Genomic DNA, 16,051 nt, shown 5'->3' with positions numbered 1-16,051 from the left:
GTATAACACTTCGTTCGGATGGAGCAAACGTACGCTGTGACTGGTGAATAGGTCGACTGTCCCCGGTGCCAATGGAATGGTCAACCAAAGACGTGCAGCCGAGTTCATTTCGAGAAAGCGCGATGCAGCTACGATGACGTTGAAGGAGCTGTCGATGCGCTGCTATATGTTCAGCGTCGAGGTCACGATTAACATTAAGTTTTTCCCATGGAAGACTGGGTATGTCTGCCTTTGAGTTGAATTCTAGTGTGACTGTATTCACCTGCACTTCAGGGCAGGAGGGTTGAGTGGTTCCGACTTGTTTCCCAGGTTTTAGTGTGATCTCGTTCAATCCAATATTTACAGCCAAGATGACGAAGTTTCCCCGCAGAGAAGATGCCAAATTGTGGGGAGGAAGAAACTCGTGCCGAGGTTAAGCATAAAGGAGAGGTTCGTAAGATACGGAGCCGCTGAAGCTTTGGTCGGGCGTTTTCGCTGGAACCCATGCAGCGGAGCTAGGGGGTATGTCTGGTGACCGTTTTGCACACATAGACGTTGCTTGTCACGGGTGTGATACTTGCTGTGTCAGTGCAAAGTAAAGTTCGAAGCACTTTCTCGACGTGATTTAGCAAATCTCTCAGAAGTGCAATTGTGCCATTCCATACTTTGAAGATAACTCGAGTGGCACGAAGGTGTAGATTGTGCCTTGATAAGAACTTACTGTGATCAACTTTCGATGTTGCGATTCTGTTGTCTCTGGAATACGGAAACTCATTATTAAGAAAGTTATTTTTACGGGACCACTCGTACCCAAGCACTACCGGGCAAACAGAGTTCTCGAGCACCACGAACTCCACTGGTGACGTACTCTCAACTGTTTTCACTTGCAAAGTTAAAATACCCTGGGTGTGACATGCAGTACCGTTCACAGTAAACAATCCAAGTGACGTCGGACGGGGACGTGCGTCTGCTGGAACCAGGGATGATGCCAGAACGTTGACTGCTGCTCCAGTGCCAAGAAGAGCATCTTGGTATCTAATACTTTCGATCCAAACTGTAAATTTTGGAACCGACGATTTGTTGCTTGCCACTGATGTCAAAGGACGTTTTAGGGGAGTTACTAAAGAAAGCACCGTGCTCGCTCTACCCTTAACCTTGGAAGCTTAATCAGTGGCCTCAGACCGGGTTGGTTGTTGTGGAGGATTGTATTTCTTTCTGCCATGCCGCCTTTTTGGTGCAGAAGATAAGGCAGAAAGTGGTGATAATGGCTCTTGTAGATGCCTAGCACTCTGCACGAACTCTGTTGCCCTTTTAGCGGTTGCCGCTTTTAGCGCTTGATCCAGGGCATCTTTGACGTTTGCTGGTCGTGAAAGACGTACAAATACTTGAACCTCTGGATCAGCTACTGGGGCTGCAAAAGCAGAGGTGCCAATCTTATCCTTTGCGTCTGTTGGGGCTCCAGAATGTGCCTTGACAATCAAGCGCTGGATGTCGGCTGCCAGCTCCTGAAAGGTGTCGTGAGAGCGCTGAAGGCGTAAACTTAACTCCGAGCAGTGCACTTCTCGAAGATGTCTATCTCCAAACGTCGTTACAGTGCTTCACGTAGGGCCGGAAATGATAGGTGGATGCCATCGAATTGGTAAAGCCCTTCTAGAGCTCGTCCTGGAAACTGGGAGACGAGCGCTTGGACTTTGTTGTGTTCCGTCCAGCCGTTGGCTTGTGCAATAATTTCAGCCTAGTACAGATAAAGGTGAACTGGTGAGCTACTGTCGAAGGGTTTTAACTTCAATGACGGACTAGTCCTTACACTGGTACCTCGATTCACTTTCGTCGAGGGGCGAACTGTTGAAACAATCTCACCTCCATCCAGAGCCGGTGGAGATTTTCTAAAGTCATCTACAGGAATCCCCAAAGCGGCACTTTGTGGCGCATTGATGTCACTCGGAAAATCATTCAAGCAAGTTTGAAGGCGTTCTAGCGGCGTTAGAACGCTCATGGAGAAGCCATTTGCAGCTGCTCGCTGCGAAGTGTTGCCAGAGCGAGACGTAACGTGCAGTGGATTCGCCATCGAAGTTTAGAAATGATCCCACCGCTGCCACCATAATGTTTGAGGCTCACTGGAGTCAAATTCAGTTCCGGCTAAAGGTATGCCACTTAACGTTTACAAGGACGCCCACTGTGCTCCTCGTCTTCCTCTTGGTCTACCTCTAGCAATATATATATATATATATATATATCTTGTGAGGGTGTTTATGAGAGGCGTATTTGATGGTGCGATGTGGGAAGACCAGAGGCGACCAATGGCGGAACAGTCGAATGGCTCTCAGCTCGCGTGGCGAAAACATGCAACGCGCGCCCCTATTTCACAAAGTTGTGCGTCGTCGTCTTCGTAACAATATATATATATATACAGGGTGATACAAGGAGAGGCCAGGCTGGTTAAATCGACGGAAAATTCGGTTTCTTATCCTATTGCGCTACGACTTTGTGCAGCGTTGCCCACAAATGGTGCATTTTTTTTTTTTTTTTGTAAAGTTTGCGAATAGCGAATTTACCTGAGGAAAAAGTAAAGAAAGAAAAAGGCTTAGCTCCTATGGAAACGCAGCGACGCCACCGGTCTGCAAACAACACGGCGGCGTTTCGCACGGGAGACAGGAGATGGCGCAAGCGGTCGCGACGCCAACTGCCGCCAACGAACGAGCAGACGACGCCGAGAGCCGGCCCTTTAGCAGACAAGGAGCTGCAGTTCCTTGCTGTTACCGCGCTTGTCTTCTTTGTTTCTGCGACTGTCGCCGCCTGCGGAACGCGCACCTCTTTTGAGTCGAAAATATCGTCTGCTAAAAAGGCCTGCTCTCGGCGCCGTATGCTCGTTCGTTGGCGGTGTTTGTTGCGCCATCTCTTGTCTCCTGTGCGAAACGGCGCCGTGTTGTTTGCAGACCGGTGGCGTCGCTGCGTTTTCATAGGACCTAAGCCTTTTTCTTTCTTTACTTTTTTCTCAGGTAAGTTCGCTCTCCGCAAATTTTAAAACAAAAAAAATGCACCATCTGTGGGCCACGCTGCACAAAGTCGTAGCGCGATAGGTTAAGAAACCGAATTTTCCAGTCGACATAAAGAGCCTGGCGTCTCCTTGTATCACCCTGTATATATATATATATATATATATATATATATATATATATATATATATATATATATATATATATATATATATTTTTAGAAATATATCCCAAAGGGTTTAGACTTTATTTCTAAATAAAGTCTCAATTCTTTAGGAAAGATTTTTAATGAATGAAATTTCAGTTCTTTAGCGTCTTAAGTTTCGTTGGCTATTGTTCTTTTTTTTTGTAAACAACTTCGTCATGACACAGGCTGCGAGAAAAAGCTCCGGCTTGCGGATCCCCTGGTAACAGGATAAAATGCCGAGCAACCGGCATTTCAGTTGCACGTCAAAAATATCCGGGGTGGCCGAAATTTATATTTATTTCTTCGCTAGAGTGTGTCAAATGCAATTCATTAGTTGGTCCCGTAAAAAACCCGAAGCTTGGCGTTATGACGCATTGCGTCCTCATACGAATCACCTTGCGGATTTGAAATAAGTTGGTGACAATTTATACATGGAACTAGAAATCTTGTCATTAACTAGACTCAAGATTTTGAGGTACTTGCGTGATCAGGTTCAAACATTATCTGTGATGATTGGCCGCTTACAACACTGTTATAATTATTTACAACCCACGGTAGAGTAATTATTCGTAAAAATGAGAACATATGCGGAGACACAAAGAGGGTCAGCAATACAAGATAGATGACCCCAGTGTGTTATCTCGGCGTAAGCAGCCATAAGGGGTCGTAAATGAGTATGTTCCGAACCTTTTAAGGTTCGATTTCGGTAAGGTAGTGCGTTTTTGTGCATCTGAAACAACATCAGACAAATGCCATTTTATGAATGCCGTCTGCTACATACATGGCAACGTTAGCCTGGGCCCCAAGCTAGGCTTTCCAGCAAACCACGCTCAGCGCGATCACCCCTCACTTCGCTTGAGATAATTTGTTATAACGTGCTTAGATGGGCCAGTTGGTACATCGTGGGAAAATAAGCGCCAAAAAAACACGGACAAAGAGTAGATTGACAACGACACAGGGCGCTGCAATAAAATGCTTAGATGGGCCAGTTGGTACATCGTGGGAAAATAACCTCGGGGACGAGCGTGCACCAAACCTCGCCAGAACCGCCAAGTCTGTCTCCAGGTGACCACTTCCCCCTCTTAGCGTCGACCTCTACAACGTCGCGACCAACTCCGGTCAACGCTGCCATGTTCACTTTAGCAGATGGCATTAGAAATATGGCGTCTGCCCCTCCTGGTTTCAAAGGGTGGGTTCGCTCGTTCGTTCATACAGAGGACGTTTCGTTGCCATGGTGAAACTGACCATAACAGTAGGTCTTTATTAAAGTGCAAGCCTTATATATCAAAGTCCTTGAGCAAAAACAGATCAACGACAGGAAAGCTACCAAAACTCAAGGTTCGCCACTGGACCACGAGATGGCGATACTTGTGCCAGAATCGGCGGAGACGCTATATGCCTCAGAAAAGATTTTTCGCTCTTGTCCCTTGCGTTCAGTAGTCCGACGCGTTACCCTTACCGCGACATCCGTAAATCATGTCTCTGTCTTTAATGCATCGGCGCTTTGGCTTTCGCCTTCAAGTCGTCTTAGAGATGGCATAAGAGACCCTGTGTTTTAATTTGTTCTGGACAGAAAGACGCGGATGTGGCGATATCAGTCGCGTATTGGGACTCTTGTGGAAAAAAAACAAAAGAGTTCGAAGTGAGGACTTAACACAGATGGCTGATTGTATCCAGCGCCTAATATTTTGACGAGCATGAAAGAATTTCTTTCGTTTAAACTAGGAATTAAAACGAAGTGTTTCATTTTTACTGCATCACGGGGTTGAATATTTGATGTAACAATTTATTGCCTCTTCTTTCTTATAGGAATGTCTTTTATCGCTGTGTTGTGCACATTCAACAACGTTGGAGTTGGCGAAGACAAGCCGGGAACGTACCAAGGTGTCCGTATAACTGCTCACGAGTTGGCCCATGCGTGAGTCAAAAAGCTACGCGGTTATAATTAGCCAGAATGATAATATTGTTCTCCGAGTTTCCGTCGAATCAGAGAACCTTTACGCGAGTACGCGTAGCCCAGACAGTTCCTTGAGCGTAGGCATTAGGGAATTGTAGTAGACCGCTTTTCTCCTCGGCTACGGTATCCGTGAAGAAAAGGCCGCAGCTGCGCATGCGCGCCGCTCGCCTTGTCTGCATAGTTCAAGGCCTTGTGGCGGGTTGCAAAGCGCTATCCGGGTGCTTAGCGCGCTGCGAAAACGGTCTGCTACAATTCCCCAGTATGAATGAATACCGAGAATGAAAAACAATCCAGTGACCTGGAGGTACAGTCACAAGCTGATTTTTCTTAAGAACACATTTCGTGACCAAAAGTTTTTTTAATCCTCTACCTTAGCATTAGTGACCCCGTGACAAGGAAAAGCCGTCGGCGTCCGTTTGGGGACAAAACAGTGGAAAGAGAAGCGCGCCGCGTAGAGGAGAGGAGAGTAGTGAAGGACAGAGGCGAGAGGGTGGCGACGTCACGGGGCGGGAGCCAATGCGTGCGCGGATGCTCGGGCGACTCTGAACCTGCAGGGGAACGAGACAGATGAGCGCAGAAGGAGCACCTAGCTCGGCTGGCGGAAATACGGCGCAAGAAGCAGCGACCCGACGCTTGTCGACGGGTGACAGGCTGGGTTAAAGGGAGCTCCTCGAGCCCATTTTGCCGGTAAAAATTAAAGAAAGATCCTTTAGTGAAACTTTTTTTTTTTTTCATTTTCATTTATTGTCCTCAAAGGCATCTGGCGATGCATTACATGAGGGGGGATAGCAAAAAATGGGGAAAAGTCGCGATAAACACATTACATGAATAAAGAATGATCTTGGACTAGTTTTCACATAGAAAACACAGCAAACGCCATACACACAGAATGCAAACCAAAAGTTGAACATAAGCGAATTCCGTACTCCAAAATAAAACAAAAATAACAATGGGATAGAAGGCGATTATTATGAATACAAAAGGACATCAGGGAGCAACAAATTAACAAAACAGTTCTTCACACCTCTGCTTAAATCGATTCGGGTCAGATAAAATTACAACGTCGTTAGGAAGACTATTCCAGTCTTTTATAGATAATGCGAGTGGAGAAAACATGAACAAGTTGGTGCGCGACTTAATGGGTTCCACTTTGCACGAGTGATAAAGCCTAGCAGACGTGAACTGTGCAGGTGAACATAAGAATTTGCTAAATAGTGTTTCGTCGTAATATATTTGATAAAAAAAACATAAACGAGCAATTTTTCGCCGCGTTTCTAACGGGTATAAACCCAAATTTCTTTTTAGACCAGTGGCACTTGTTAGGGGCGAATACTCATGACTGATAAAGCGCGCAGCTTTATTCTGTAGACCTTCGAATTGTAGCGTTAAGTAGTTTTGGTGAGGATTCCATATTACACTAGCATATTCGAGCTTCGGAAGAATAATAGTTTGTAAGCAAGAAGTTTTGTCGATTGTGGGGCGGAATGAATGTGGCGTTTCAAGAAACCCAGTTTCCTTAATGCATTGGCAACCGTGCTCTCTATATGTGTTTTCCAAGACAAATTGTTAGTGAAATGGACACCTAAGTACTTATATAGTGGTACATTTTCAATATCCTGGTTCAAAATTGAATATTGGAAATGTGATATGTTTTTCTTATTTGTGACTGTTAATACGCGACGTTTACTGGAGTTTATTTTCATTTGCCAGGTAGTACACCACTCGCTAATTTTGTTTAGGTCGTTTTGAAGAATTGCATGATCAACTGGGGCGGAAATTTTTCGATAGACAGCACAATCGTCAGCAAAAAGTCTGATCGTCGACTCGATATTCGCAGGGAGATCATTGATATAAACTAAGAAAAGCAAAGGTCCGAGAACACTTCCTTGAGGTACTCCAGAAACCACGGGCACCTGTGGAGAGACACTATTGTTTATCATTACTGACTGAGTTCTGTCGATGAGAAAAGCCGATATCCAGTCAAGAATGTGGGGGTCGATTTGGAGATGACAAAGTTTGGAAATTAAACGATTGTGGGGGTACTGTGTCAAACGCTTTCGCAAAGTCAATGAATGTAATATCGGTTTGTGTTCCAGCGTGAGTATTTAAATGCAAATCATGTACGAATTCAATGAGCTGAGTGTTACATGAGTAGTTTTTCCTGAAACCATGCTGATTAGGAAAGAAAAAGTCGATTTTATCTAAGTGTGCCATGATGTGCGTAAAAATAACATGTTCCATTAGTTTGCACGGGACACTTGTGAGGGAAATAGGACGATAATTCGAGGGGTTTGATGAGTCACCTGATTTGAAAATGGGTTTAACGATTGCAGAACGCCAATAGGGGGGAACTTGTCCCGAAACTAGGCTCTGTTGAAATAATTGTGAGAAAATTGGAGATACGAGACCTTTTATCAACTTTAGAAACTTTCCTGATATGGAATCTTCACCCGGAGCACTGTTAGTGGGTAGTTTATTATCTTTATAATGCCTTCACTACGAAATTCAATTGGGGGCATAGCGATAACATTACACTCGGAAATGGGGGGAAGAGGGAAGTTCTGTAAATACGCTAGAGAAAAATAAGTTAAGTAGGTCTGCTGCTTCATCATCGTTCATGTGGCGATTGTCATCTGTTGAAAACACGGGTCAGTACGGCCATGACTCGGATTAATTGCCTTCCAGAACTTGCGAGGGTAGGTTTGAAGTAAGTGCGATAACTTGGGGCCGAAGAAGTCTCTTTTGCTTTTTTTACTTCGCCTTTGGTCTGGGTTGAAAACGACCGATAAGAAGACCAGTCAGAATCATTACCACTCTTTCTAGCTTTTGCAAACAATCGTTTCTTTGGCGAAGACATTAGCATGACCCTTGGGAAAGGTCACACACGTCCCTCTTCGAGAAAAGCTAACAGTGACCTCGTAACAAGGCCGAAATGAGGCAGCAAAAAATAGAGGAAGCAAAAGAGAATGTCAAACGAGAAAGCCAAATCAGATATTCCTTGAGAATCCACCAACCAATGGATCGCCCTTTAATTTTTAAAACAACTTTAGCGCAAAATGTCTAACTATATTTTTTCCAACATAACGAAAACGTTAAGGCTCGTTCACACTCTTGCGACCTCTTAAAACTGGGTTCCTTAAAACCTCTTACAACCAGGACACATTGGCGCCATCTATTGGGTAGCAGCGTAAACTTGGCGGTCCGGCATATTTTCTATTTTTCTCGCGCATTATCCTTTCTTTTTGGCTCAAAAAACTTTTGTCAACGTTATAAATGAGCCTTTCTTATAGGTATTACGCACATTCGACCTCGGAAATCCCGCAAAACCTTCGCTATTTTGAAATGCAGTTCCAGGGTCGCCGCATAGATGGCGCCACAATGCCAGCGTGTTCCCTCGTCCTAAGAAATTTTAAGAAGTTTTAACAGATCTCGTCTCTCTCGGTCGTACTCGGTTGCAAAATATCAAACTGGCCTTTTTTGCAAAAAAAAAAAAACAAACAAAAAAAACATCATTGTTTACCTTTAAACTGTAAAAAAATAAAAATTAAAAACGTTTTGGTAGTTCGAAGTTTCAGTGCAGCGCCGAGACCATTGCGTATGGAAACGGAAGCATCATGCTGAAAGCTGTGGAGCGCGCCGCGACGGGGTTAATACGAAGAAGCACGGGGACTGTTACTACACAACAGCGATGGTTTGCACCGAAGCGGGCTTCACGTACGCACGCTAAGAAACCTACGCTACACTCACAGCGGTAGCTGCGACACGTCAAGGCGAAATTGTTGGGCATCGGTGTCAGGTTCGAGCACCGCGGGGTCTCGACGGCGGATAATCTCTCGACTTCGTTCTCACCAGCACGCACCTCACTCTTCTACGTGCGACGAACGACGAGACAGGTCAGTGTCGCCGCCAGCGCCTCCTACAGCGTTTCACAAGAAGCGCGACGCTAGCACGCGGTGTCGCCAAGACGAACGTGTCTGCAGCTTTCCGTCGTACTCTCGTAAAGCTTTAGCGCGTTTGCCCCTTGGGGTGACTGAGGAACACACTAACAATGACCCGATGCTCACTGCCTTGTCTTCTAGGTGATACCGGATGGATGAATACGTCTAAACCTTGTTATTCGAGAGGTAGCTCGAGCCACTTATACATGCTTTTAATTTCGCTGAGACATCGTGTATAGAAAGCGTGTACCAAGGAAGAATGTAAAAAAAGAAAGAGGTTTTCTCACCGCTGAAATTAACTACCCGTTGCACAACGCTCATCTTAAGTGCAAGTGTGGCGCTAGAAGTCCAAATTCATGCCCAAGATTGAGCCCGAACCGCTATATTATTTAAAAGTTACGTGATTTAATAAAACTTTCAATTTTAAAATGGTGTCCATTTTTGCCCGTTGTACTAGATAAACCCCTTGTACTAGATAGCCCGCTCGGACGCCATTTTCATATTTAAAATTTTAGAACATTAATTATAACTTTTGAATGAAAAAAAACGATTAGTGCTTAGACATTGACATCTGCCTGAGACCTCTGGTGGCGCCTTTGGGCGGAAAGTCAGCGTTCAGCGACCTGCGATTTGTTTTCGTGCTAAAAACAAAAAGAAAACTGCGTGAATTGTTTTTGTGACATTCTGCATATAGGTGCCGACACCGCGCGCTTCGCAGCTTCCAGTGAATGCCAACTCCATATTTTGGTATCAAGCGGCGTCACCAGATGAACCTTTGATAAGCGGTATAGTGGTAGCCTGTCGCGACCTCGGGTTTTCATGGTATGGTCGACATCCCTCTTTTTAGAGCTGTTTTCTGGTTGTACCATGACGGACAACTTTACACTTTCGCTCTGCGTATTGATTAGAAACAGCTTCGCAATTGAGCCTAGTTCTGTGCCACGACGGCGGCAAGAGCAGCTTTGCGAACGCGTTGAAGCGGAGAGGTCCCTGGCGCGGAGTTCGAGCCAGCGTCCGTCGAGGTCAGACCAGGCGTGCCGACCCGAAACCCTACACGCACGGGTGCCTTAACAACTAAACATTTTTGTTTAATTTTGTGTTGTTTTTTCAGTTTCCTTGTTTGGCTGGCATAGACGCTGTTGGCGTAGGCTACTCGGATGCGCGCCTACGGCACTTTATCTGGTCGATGGCGTAGCCGCATTCGCCATGCTGTGTGTACTCGCCTAAAAAATATCTCACATCGTGCCTCTGTCGAGATACCTATTTGATATTTTGCACCCTAGTTTCGAGAGCACAGTTCCCTTTAAAGATTAAGTTCACCAATGAAGGTTGCCACACTTAATCTGGGTTTCTGCAGCATTATAACTGGACTATTCGCGACGGCCAACAAATCTTTGATTGAAATCTGCAAACTAGTTTGAAAATTAAAAAAAAAAGAACATAAGCCAATTTACTTTAATAGTTAGGGTATTATCGCTTTCATCTCGTACTCGAATATCCACTGCGGTGTAGAGCGGCACCCCGAAGGAATATGCTTATTTATTATAATTTGAATTATGAAACACCCTGAGTATTGCAATGAATGCAGAGAGGAGGTTAGGTATATTACCAACCGCTTACTTTGAAAGATGGATTGATACTTTTAAATATATATGGCAAATCTAGCCAGCGCCGTGTCATATCTTGTCCCGGATGATAACCAAGGTGCTAAGAGACGAGTCAATCGCAGCTTCGATTCATGATTCTTATCCGATACCCTACCCCACTTCCCCGTTCTCCCGGCTCTTGGGGGCGCTAGAAACGGGAGCAGGTGAACCAAAAAGTATATTTGTTTACCTGACCTGGACGACCCGGCATGATTAGGCATTTCGCGATTGCTCGCAATTAAGTACCTACCAGACACATACACGAAAAACAGTGAGGGTGACAGACTAGCTGCGCTTAGTTTACTTTGATTCTTAAATTCCTTGACACCGGGGAAAGTTTGTATAGTTTAAAGGGCGATGCTACAATTTTTCAACTTTGAATGAATAGAACTTATAATGATTTCTTCACATTCATGTCCTATAAAACACGCGTTGGTTTTTTACTGCGGAGCTGTTAAGGACTAATCTCCCCAGGATCGTGTCCGGTACCAAACAAATGTCGACACCCGTGGCCGATACAACACTCTGCTTGCCGCCGTCGCTCATAGATGGCGGTAGCCGTCCAGACTGTTGTGTTTGTCGGTTGTCTGCTTGCCGCCGTCGCTCATAGATGGCGGCAACATTTCTTCGGAGGAAGAAGAGCGGGAACTGAACGAGCGGCGATGTGCGCAGCAGCGCGAATGGTTTTGCAACCACCGCGACGCTGCTTTCGCCTTAAGTTCCACTGCGTCGGGCGCTTCAGATTCCCTTGCGAGAGAAGAGCAGATCGCTCGCCTGGAAAGGCACTGCCAAGAGCAGAAGCTACAGCTCCGCTGCTCTTCCTTCTTCATCAAATTGGAAAGGTTGAACGTTTTCTTCTTTTTTTTTCTACTAAATGGCAGCCGCCGAAAAAAAAGGAAATTTAAGAACAACGAACACCGCTTAACCCCCCCCCCCTCCCCCCAAACTCAAAGCCAAAAATAAAAAAAAAGCCACGTGATAGGGATTCGATTAAATGACGCCAATGTTTTTAACACAGCCGGGCGTTGAGGTTGGCAGAGCACAGTGCGCGCGCCGAGCTCCATGCATTGTTAAAAGGATGCTGAACCGAACATTTCACTGTCCATAATAAAGGGAGCTAAAGGTAAGGGCGCAAACGAGCTGGTGGTGGTTAAACATTCTTCTTTCTTCTTTCTTCTTTCTTCTTTCTTTTTTCTTTCTTCTTTCTTCTTTCTTTCTTCTTTCTTCTTTCTTTTTTCTTTTTTTTCGTCTCTTTTGTTTGTGAAGGTTTCTCCCTCTCTTTCCTTCGTCTCTTTTGATTTGTGTAGGATTTGACGCCTATATAAACACCCTTCCTTGTCAAATAAAATTCAGCTGTGTTTGAGACTTTGTGTTTGTCCGTCCCTTTTTGTCCCAGTCTCGGGGTTTTTGTCGAAATGTTAAAGGGAGCTGGTGCAGCACTATTTTTCCACGAGCCAGCCGCCGCCGGTATGCGCGAGTACAAGGAACTAAATTGACGTAATAGTTTCCCATTCACGATGTCAGTGAAATGTGTGGGCTCCGGGGAAAAGGAGAAAAAAAGACAGGCCCTTCACCTCCAAAGTGGGTCCGGCGATAAAAGGTAGGCGATGAATCGGCGTAACAAACACGTATAGCGTTCACTTGTGGAGATGAAAAGCCTGTCTTTTTATCTCCTTTACCCCGGAGCCCACACATTCCACTGTCATCTTAAGCGTGAATGGGGAACTATTACGTCCATTTCGTTGCTTGTACTCGCGGATACCGGCGGCAGCTGGCTCGTGGAAAGATCGTGCGCCCCTTATTATGGACCCTAAAATGTTGGGTTCAGTATACCTTTAAGGTGCAGCTATTTCCGTCAACCCAGCGTTTGGGCACAGGCCACTACTCGAATGTGTACCGAACCATTGATTGTCACGAGCCAAAATCGAACGCCTACGCACTCTTTGTGTCCACCGTATGAACAACATTTAAATATCGTTACAGCCGGGCTTCGCAAAATATGATAACGAACACCTAGGGATCGCATCTTTTGCATTGTCCCCACAGCTCCGCCATTGTCTCCGTCATCAAGTTCTGCGAAGGAAGCACCGACGAAAGGAAAGGTCCGCTTTTGTCTATTAAATTATACCGTAACAAAACAGTTTCTTGGCCACCCATGCTGCGTTCAAGTATTCTTGGGTCCCACCAATCCCAGTAACCTGGTGTTAAGAGAGGAACGTTCCTATTTAATGTCGTTGCACATCCTTTTATTTTTCACAACATGGAAAAGGTGACTCGTGTAAGAAGGGCAACTACGCAAGCGCAGTAACTGCATTTGAGACGATGTCTCAAATGCAGTTATTGCATTCTACCTTACTTTTCTGCTCTCTTGTAAATGTTAATGCTAATTTTTCCCCGGTTTCAGCTTAATTAAAATTAAAGAAAAATATGTCTACTTCCGATCAGTTGGATTGAATCGAATTAAATGTATTTCCACTGCATTGTGCCAAGGACAACGCACAAAAAAGACTCATTGAGGAGACTTTTTGGCAGCGTCCGGTGCCCTTTTAGGTACATGACATTGTTTATAAATGAAGGGGAAATGAAGCAATATTATGTATCTAAATAAAATAAGCATACAGGGATTTTTTTTGTTACACAATGAATATCAACACTATTTGTAATGTATCTGTTTAGGAGTTTAGGCAGGTTATGAACAAGGGATTCTAATGCATAATTGGTGCGAAAACGAGGAACATTCCAGAACTCTTTGCTACGGATATTGATGACGGATTCGCATTTGGTTAGATTTGATCGAACGGATAAAATCAATCAGCTCTACAGATGAGAAAAAATATAAAGACAACAAACAATAGTCATAGATACAATTGACTTTCATAACATTATTGTTCGGAAAAAAAATGGTTCGGCTTGAGTCTCATAGAAAACATTCGCAATAAAACGCATCATCTTTTTTTTGTAGAATTATTACTCTACTGATATTTAATTTAGTGGTGGTTCCCCATGCCAGGTGGCGATAATTATTTTGCAAACTAAACAAAGCATGATAAGCTTGAGTTTCAAGATTCGTAGGCAATAGCGATCGACAGTGACCGATAATACCAACCACTTTTGCCAGTTTGTGAGCTAAGTATTCTATGGGATGAAACCAGTGCATAAATTTTGAAGAATTACACCTCGCGTTTTATGATGGCTTTCTATTTTAATCTGACTGCTACCACTGGTTAGAGGATAATTAGTATGAATAAATTAATTTATATCTCTGAAAACAACAGCCTTCGATCTGAAAGCCTTTGCCTTCAAACCGTTTTTCTCTGACCTTAAAAAAAAAAAAAAAAAAAAAAAAAAACTTCTTTAGCACATTGTTTTTTGTTTGTAAAAAGTACATCCATATCCATCGCAGACAGGAAAATGGTAGTGTCGTCGGCATACACGATAAAACGTGATTTTTGGCAAATATTCACTATGCCAATGAAAACACATTGAACAACAGTGGGCCAAGTATACTGCTTTGTGGCACACCAGATTTCAGTAGTTCCAAAGAAAATACATAATTATTCAGTAAGACGCATTGCTGACGCTTTGCGAGCTATGAATGAACAAGGTCTGGATAAGTGCCATGTACACCGTAAGAGGAGAGGTTATCAAGGAGCATTGTATGATTAAGATAGTCAAGCGCTTTACTAAAATCAAGTAAAAGCCTCAGCGTCAATTGTTTCTGTTCTATATTACGCAAGTTCACTTAGGAACGCGACAACAAAAATGAAGCACACCGCATAAAACGTACACATCTGTTTTAGGTTTGGCTGCGTTCATGACGGTGAAGGACCACTGCCCTATATTCCAAATCATCCTGGAGCACGATTTCCAGAATGCGCGTGGGAACACGGCTATATGATGAGTTACATTGAGAGGGATGCAAAGTCCTTTCATTTCTCCCCCTGCTGTAAACTACAAATGAAAGTGTATTTCAGGTAAATATATATTTCTTATTAATATTTTCCCGATATTGAGTAGATGTCTGATTTGACGAATGTGCTGGCTCGCTAACTAATTAACACTGGATCAACTTTTTTGGTAGTGTTAAGAGTCTTTTGACTCTTATTAAATGCTGTATTACGAAACGTGTCACTAGTAAAGCGAAGCATGTGCTTGCATTTTGAAAAATATGAGCTACTAAGGAGTATTACCTTCCAAACGTTTCAACGCACATCTGTCATCTTGAATATATATATATACAAAAATAGCTTGGAGACCGGTTTCAAACAAATTATCACGTGTGTCAATCATGTGTAAACATTCAATAAAGACAATTTATGAATAACAAAGTTATCGACATTTTTTTTGTACCGGGGTTGTAATGAATGCTGTCCAAATAACTCTTGGAAAAAGTGCCCTGGGCATAGCAAAAATAATATCATATTGATCTCTGCTAACCGCCCTGTTTCAGAAAATGACTAACGTTTGATATTGTCACGAATGACGAGGTGACGAAACAAAGAATAAATGAAGAAGCTGAAACGTTTAATTGGGCGAGCTTGTGCCCAAAACAAAAAGGAAACATAAATTAAAAACAGTGCCGCGGGCGTCGAAGTCGGTGTAACAGAAGAACCGAACGCTGGGGGGGAGACTAACTGCGGCTCGCCACGCTGATCCCCTTATGTTTTTTTTTGTTGATTTTTTTTTTTGACAGGAGAATACAAAACTAATCACAATGTTGAAATTGCATGCGCGACGCGTGGTGCGCCAGCATCAAAGTTTAAAATTTCTTCACAATCTACAGAGCATCAAGAATGGTCACCCAATCAGGAGGGCAGACCATTGTGGCGTCTACCAGATTTAGTCCGTGGACACTTTTTATAAAATACGGCCGTACTGGGCGCTTGTTAGCACCAGCGTGCCGCACAGCCATTCTGCTCTGCCATATTGCATGCACGCCCAAGAGCATGACCAAATCAACAGCGATATCATGTTTTTCTACAGGGAGCAATCTTATGCCAGGTGATGGTATAGGGCCAAGACGTTTTTAAGAGTTTGCTGGAGAACATCCCCCCCCGCAAAAAAAAAAGAAAGAAATACATGTTCCAGAGTTCCAGGCTTTTTGCACTGAAAGCGGTGAACACCCCGTGGTACAAAAATATTATCCTGATCCAGCCAAGTTTTTACTGGAAGCGTGTTTGTGTCAGACTTGTGCCTATCTCAAATACGCTACTCAAGATACTGTATTTCAAATGCTTCTTCAAGTATCTTGGTATCTTGCAAGTAGCTTTGATCGAGAGTATTTAATACTCTATTTTAATTACATTTACGAGTATCTTGTACTCATTGTCTCAAATACATTTTTTACA

General features: G+C 43.9%; 1 protein-coding gene across 1 annotated transcript in view; it reads left to right on the top strand.

Annotated features, from left to right (window-relative positions):
- LOC115321035 (venom metalloproteinase antarease-like TtrivMP_A) overlaps nucleotides 1–16,051 on the top strand; it is a 104,796-nt gene that overhangs the window by 69,128 nt on the left and 19,617 nt on the right. Inside the window, exons 10-11 of the mRNA XM_040215744.1 lie at nucleotides 4,972–5,080; nucleotides 14,504–14,677. Of these exons, the coding sequence (XP_040071678.1) occupies nucleotides 4,972–5,080; nucleotides 14,504–14,677 (283 nt within the window). The remainder of the gene's footprint in view (nucleotides 1–4,971; nucleotides 5,081–14,503; nucleotides 14,678–16,051) is intronic.

This window comes from Ixodes scapularis, unplaced genomic scaffold, assembly GCF_016920785.2.
Source record: "Ixodes scapularis isolate PalLabHiFi unplaced genomic scaffold, ASM1692078v2 PGA_scaffold11__112_contigs__length_91849675, whole genome shotgun sequence".
In the NCBI taxonomy this organism is placed as follows: domain Eukaryota; kingdom Metazoa; phylum Arthropoda; class Arachnida; order Ixodida; family Ixodidae; genus Ixodes; species Ixodes scapularis.
The sequence above is the reverse complement of the archived record's forward strand: the minus strand, read 5'-3'. Positions and strand labels throughout refer to the sequence as shown.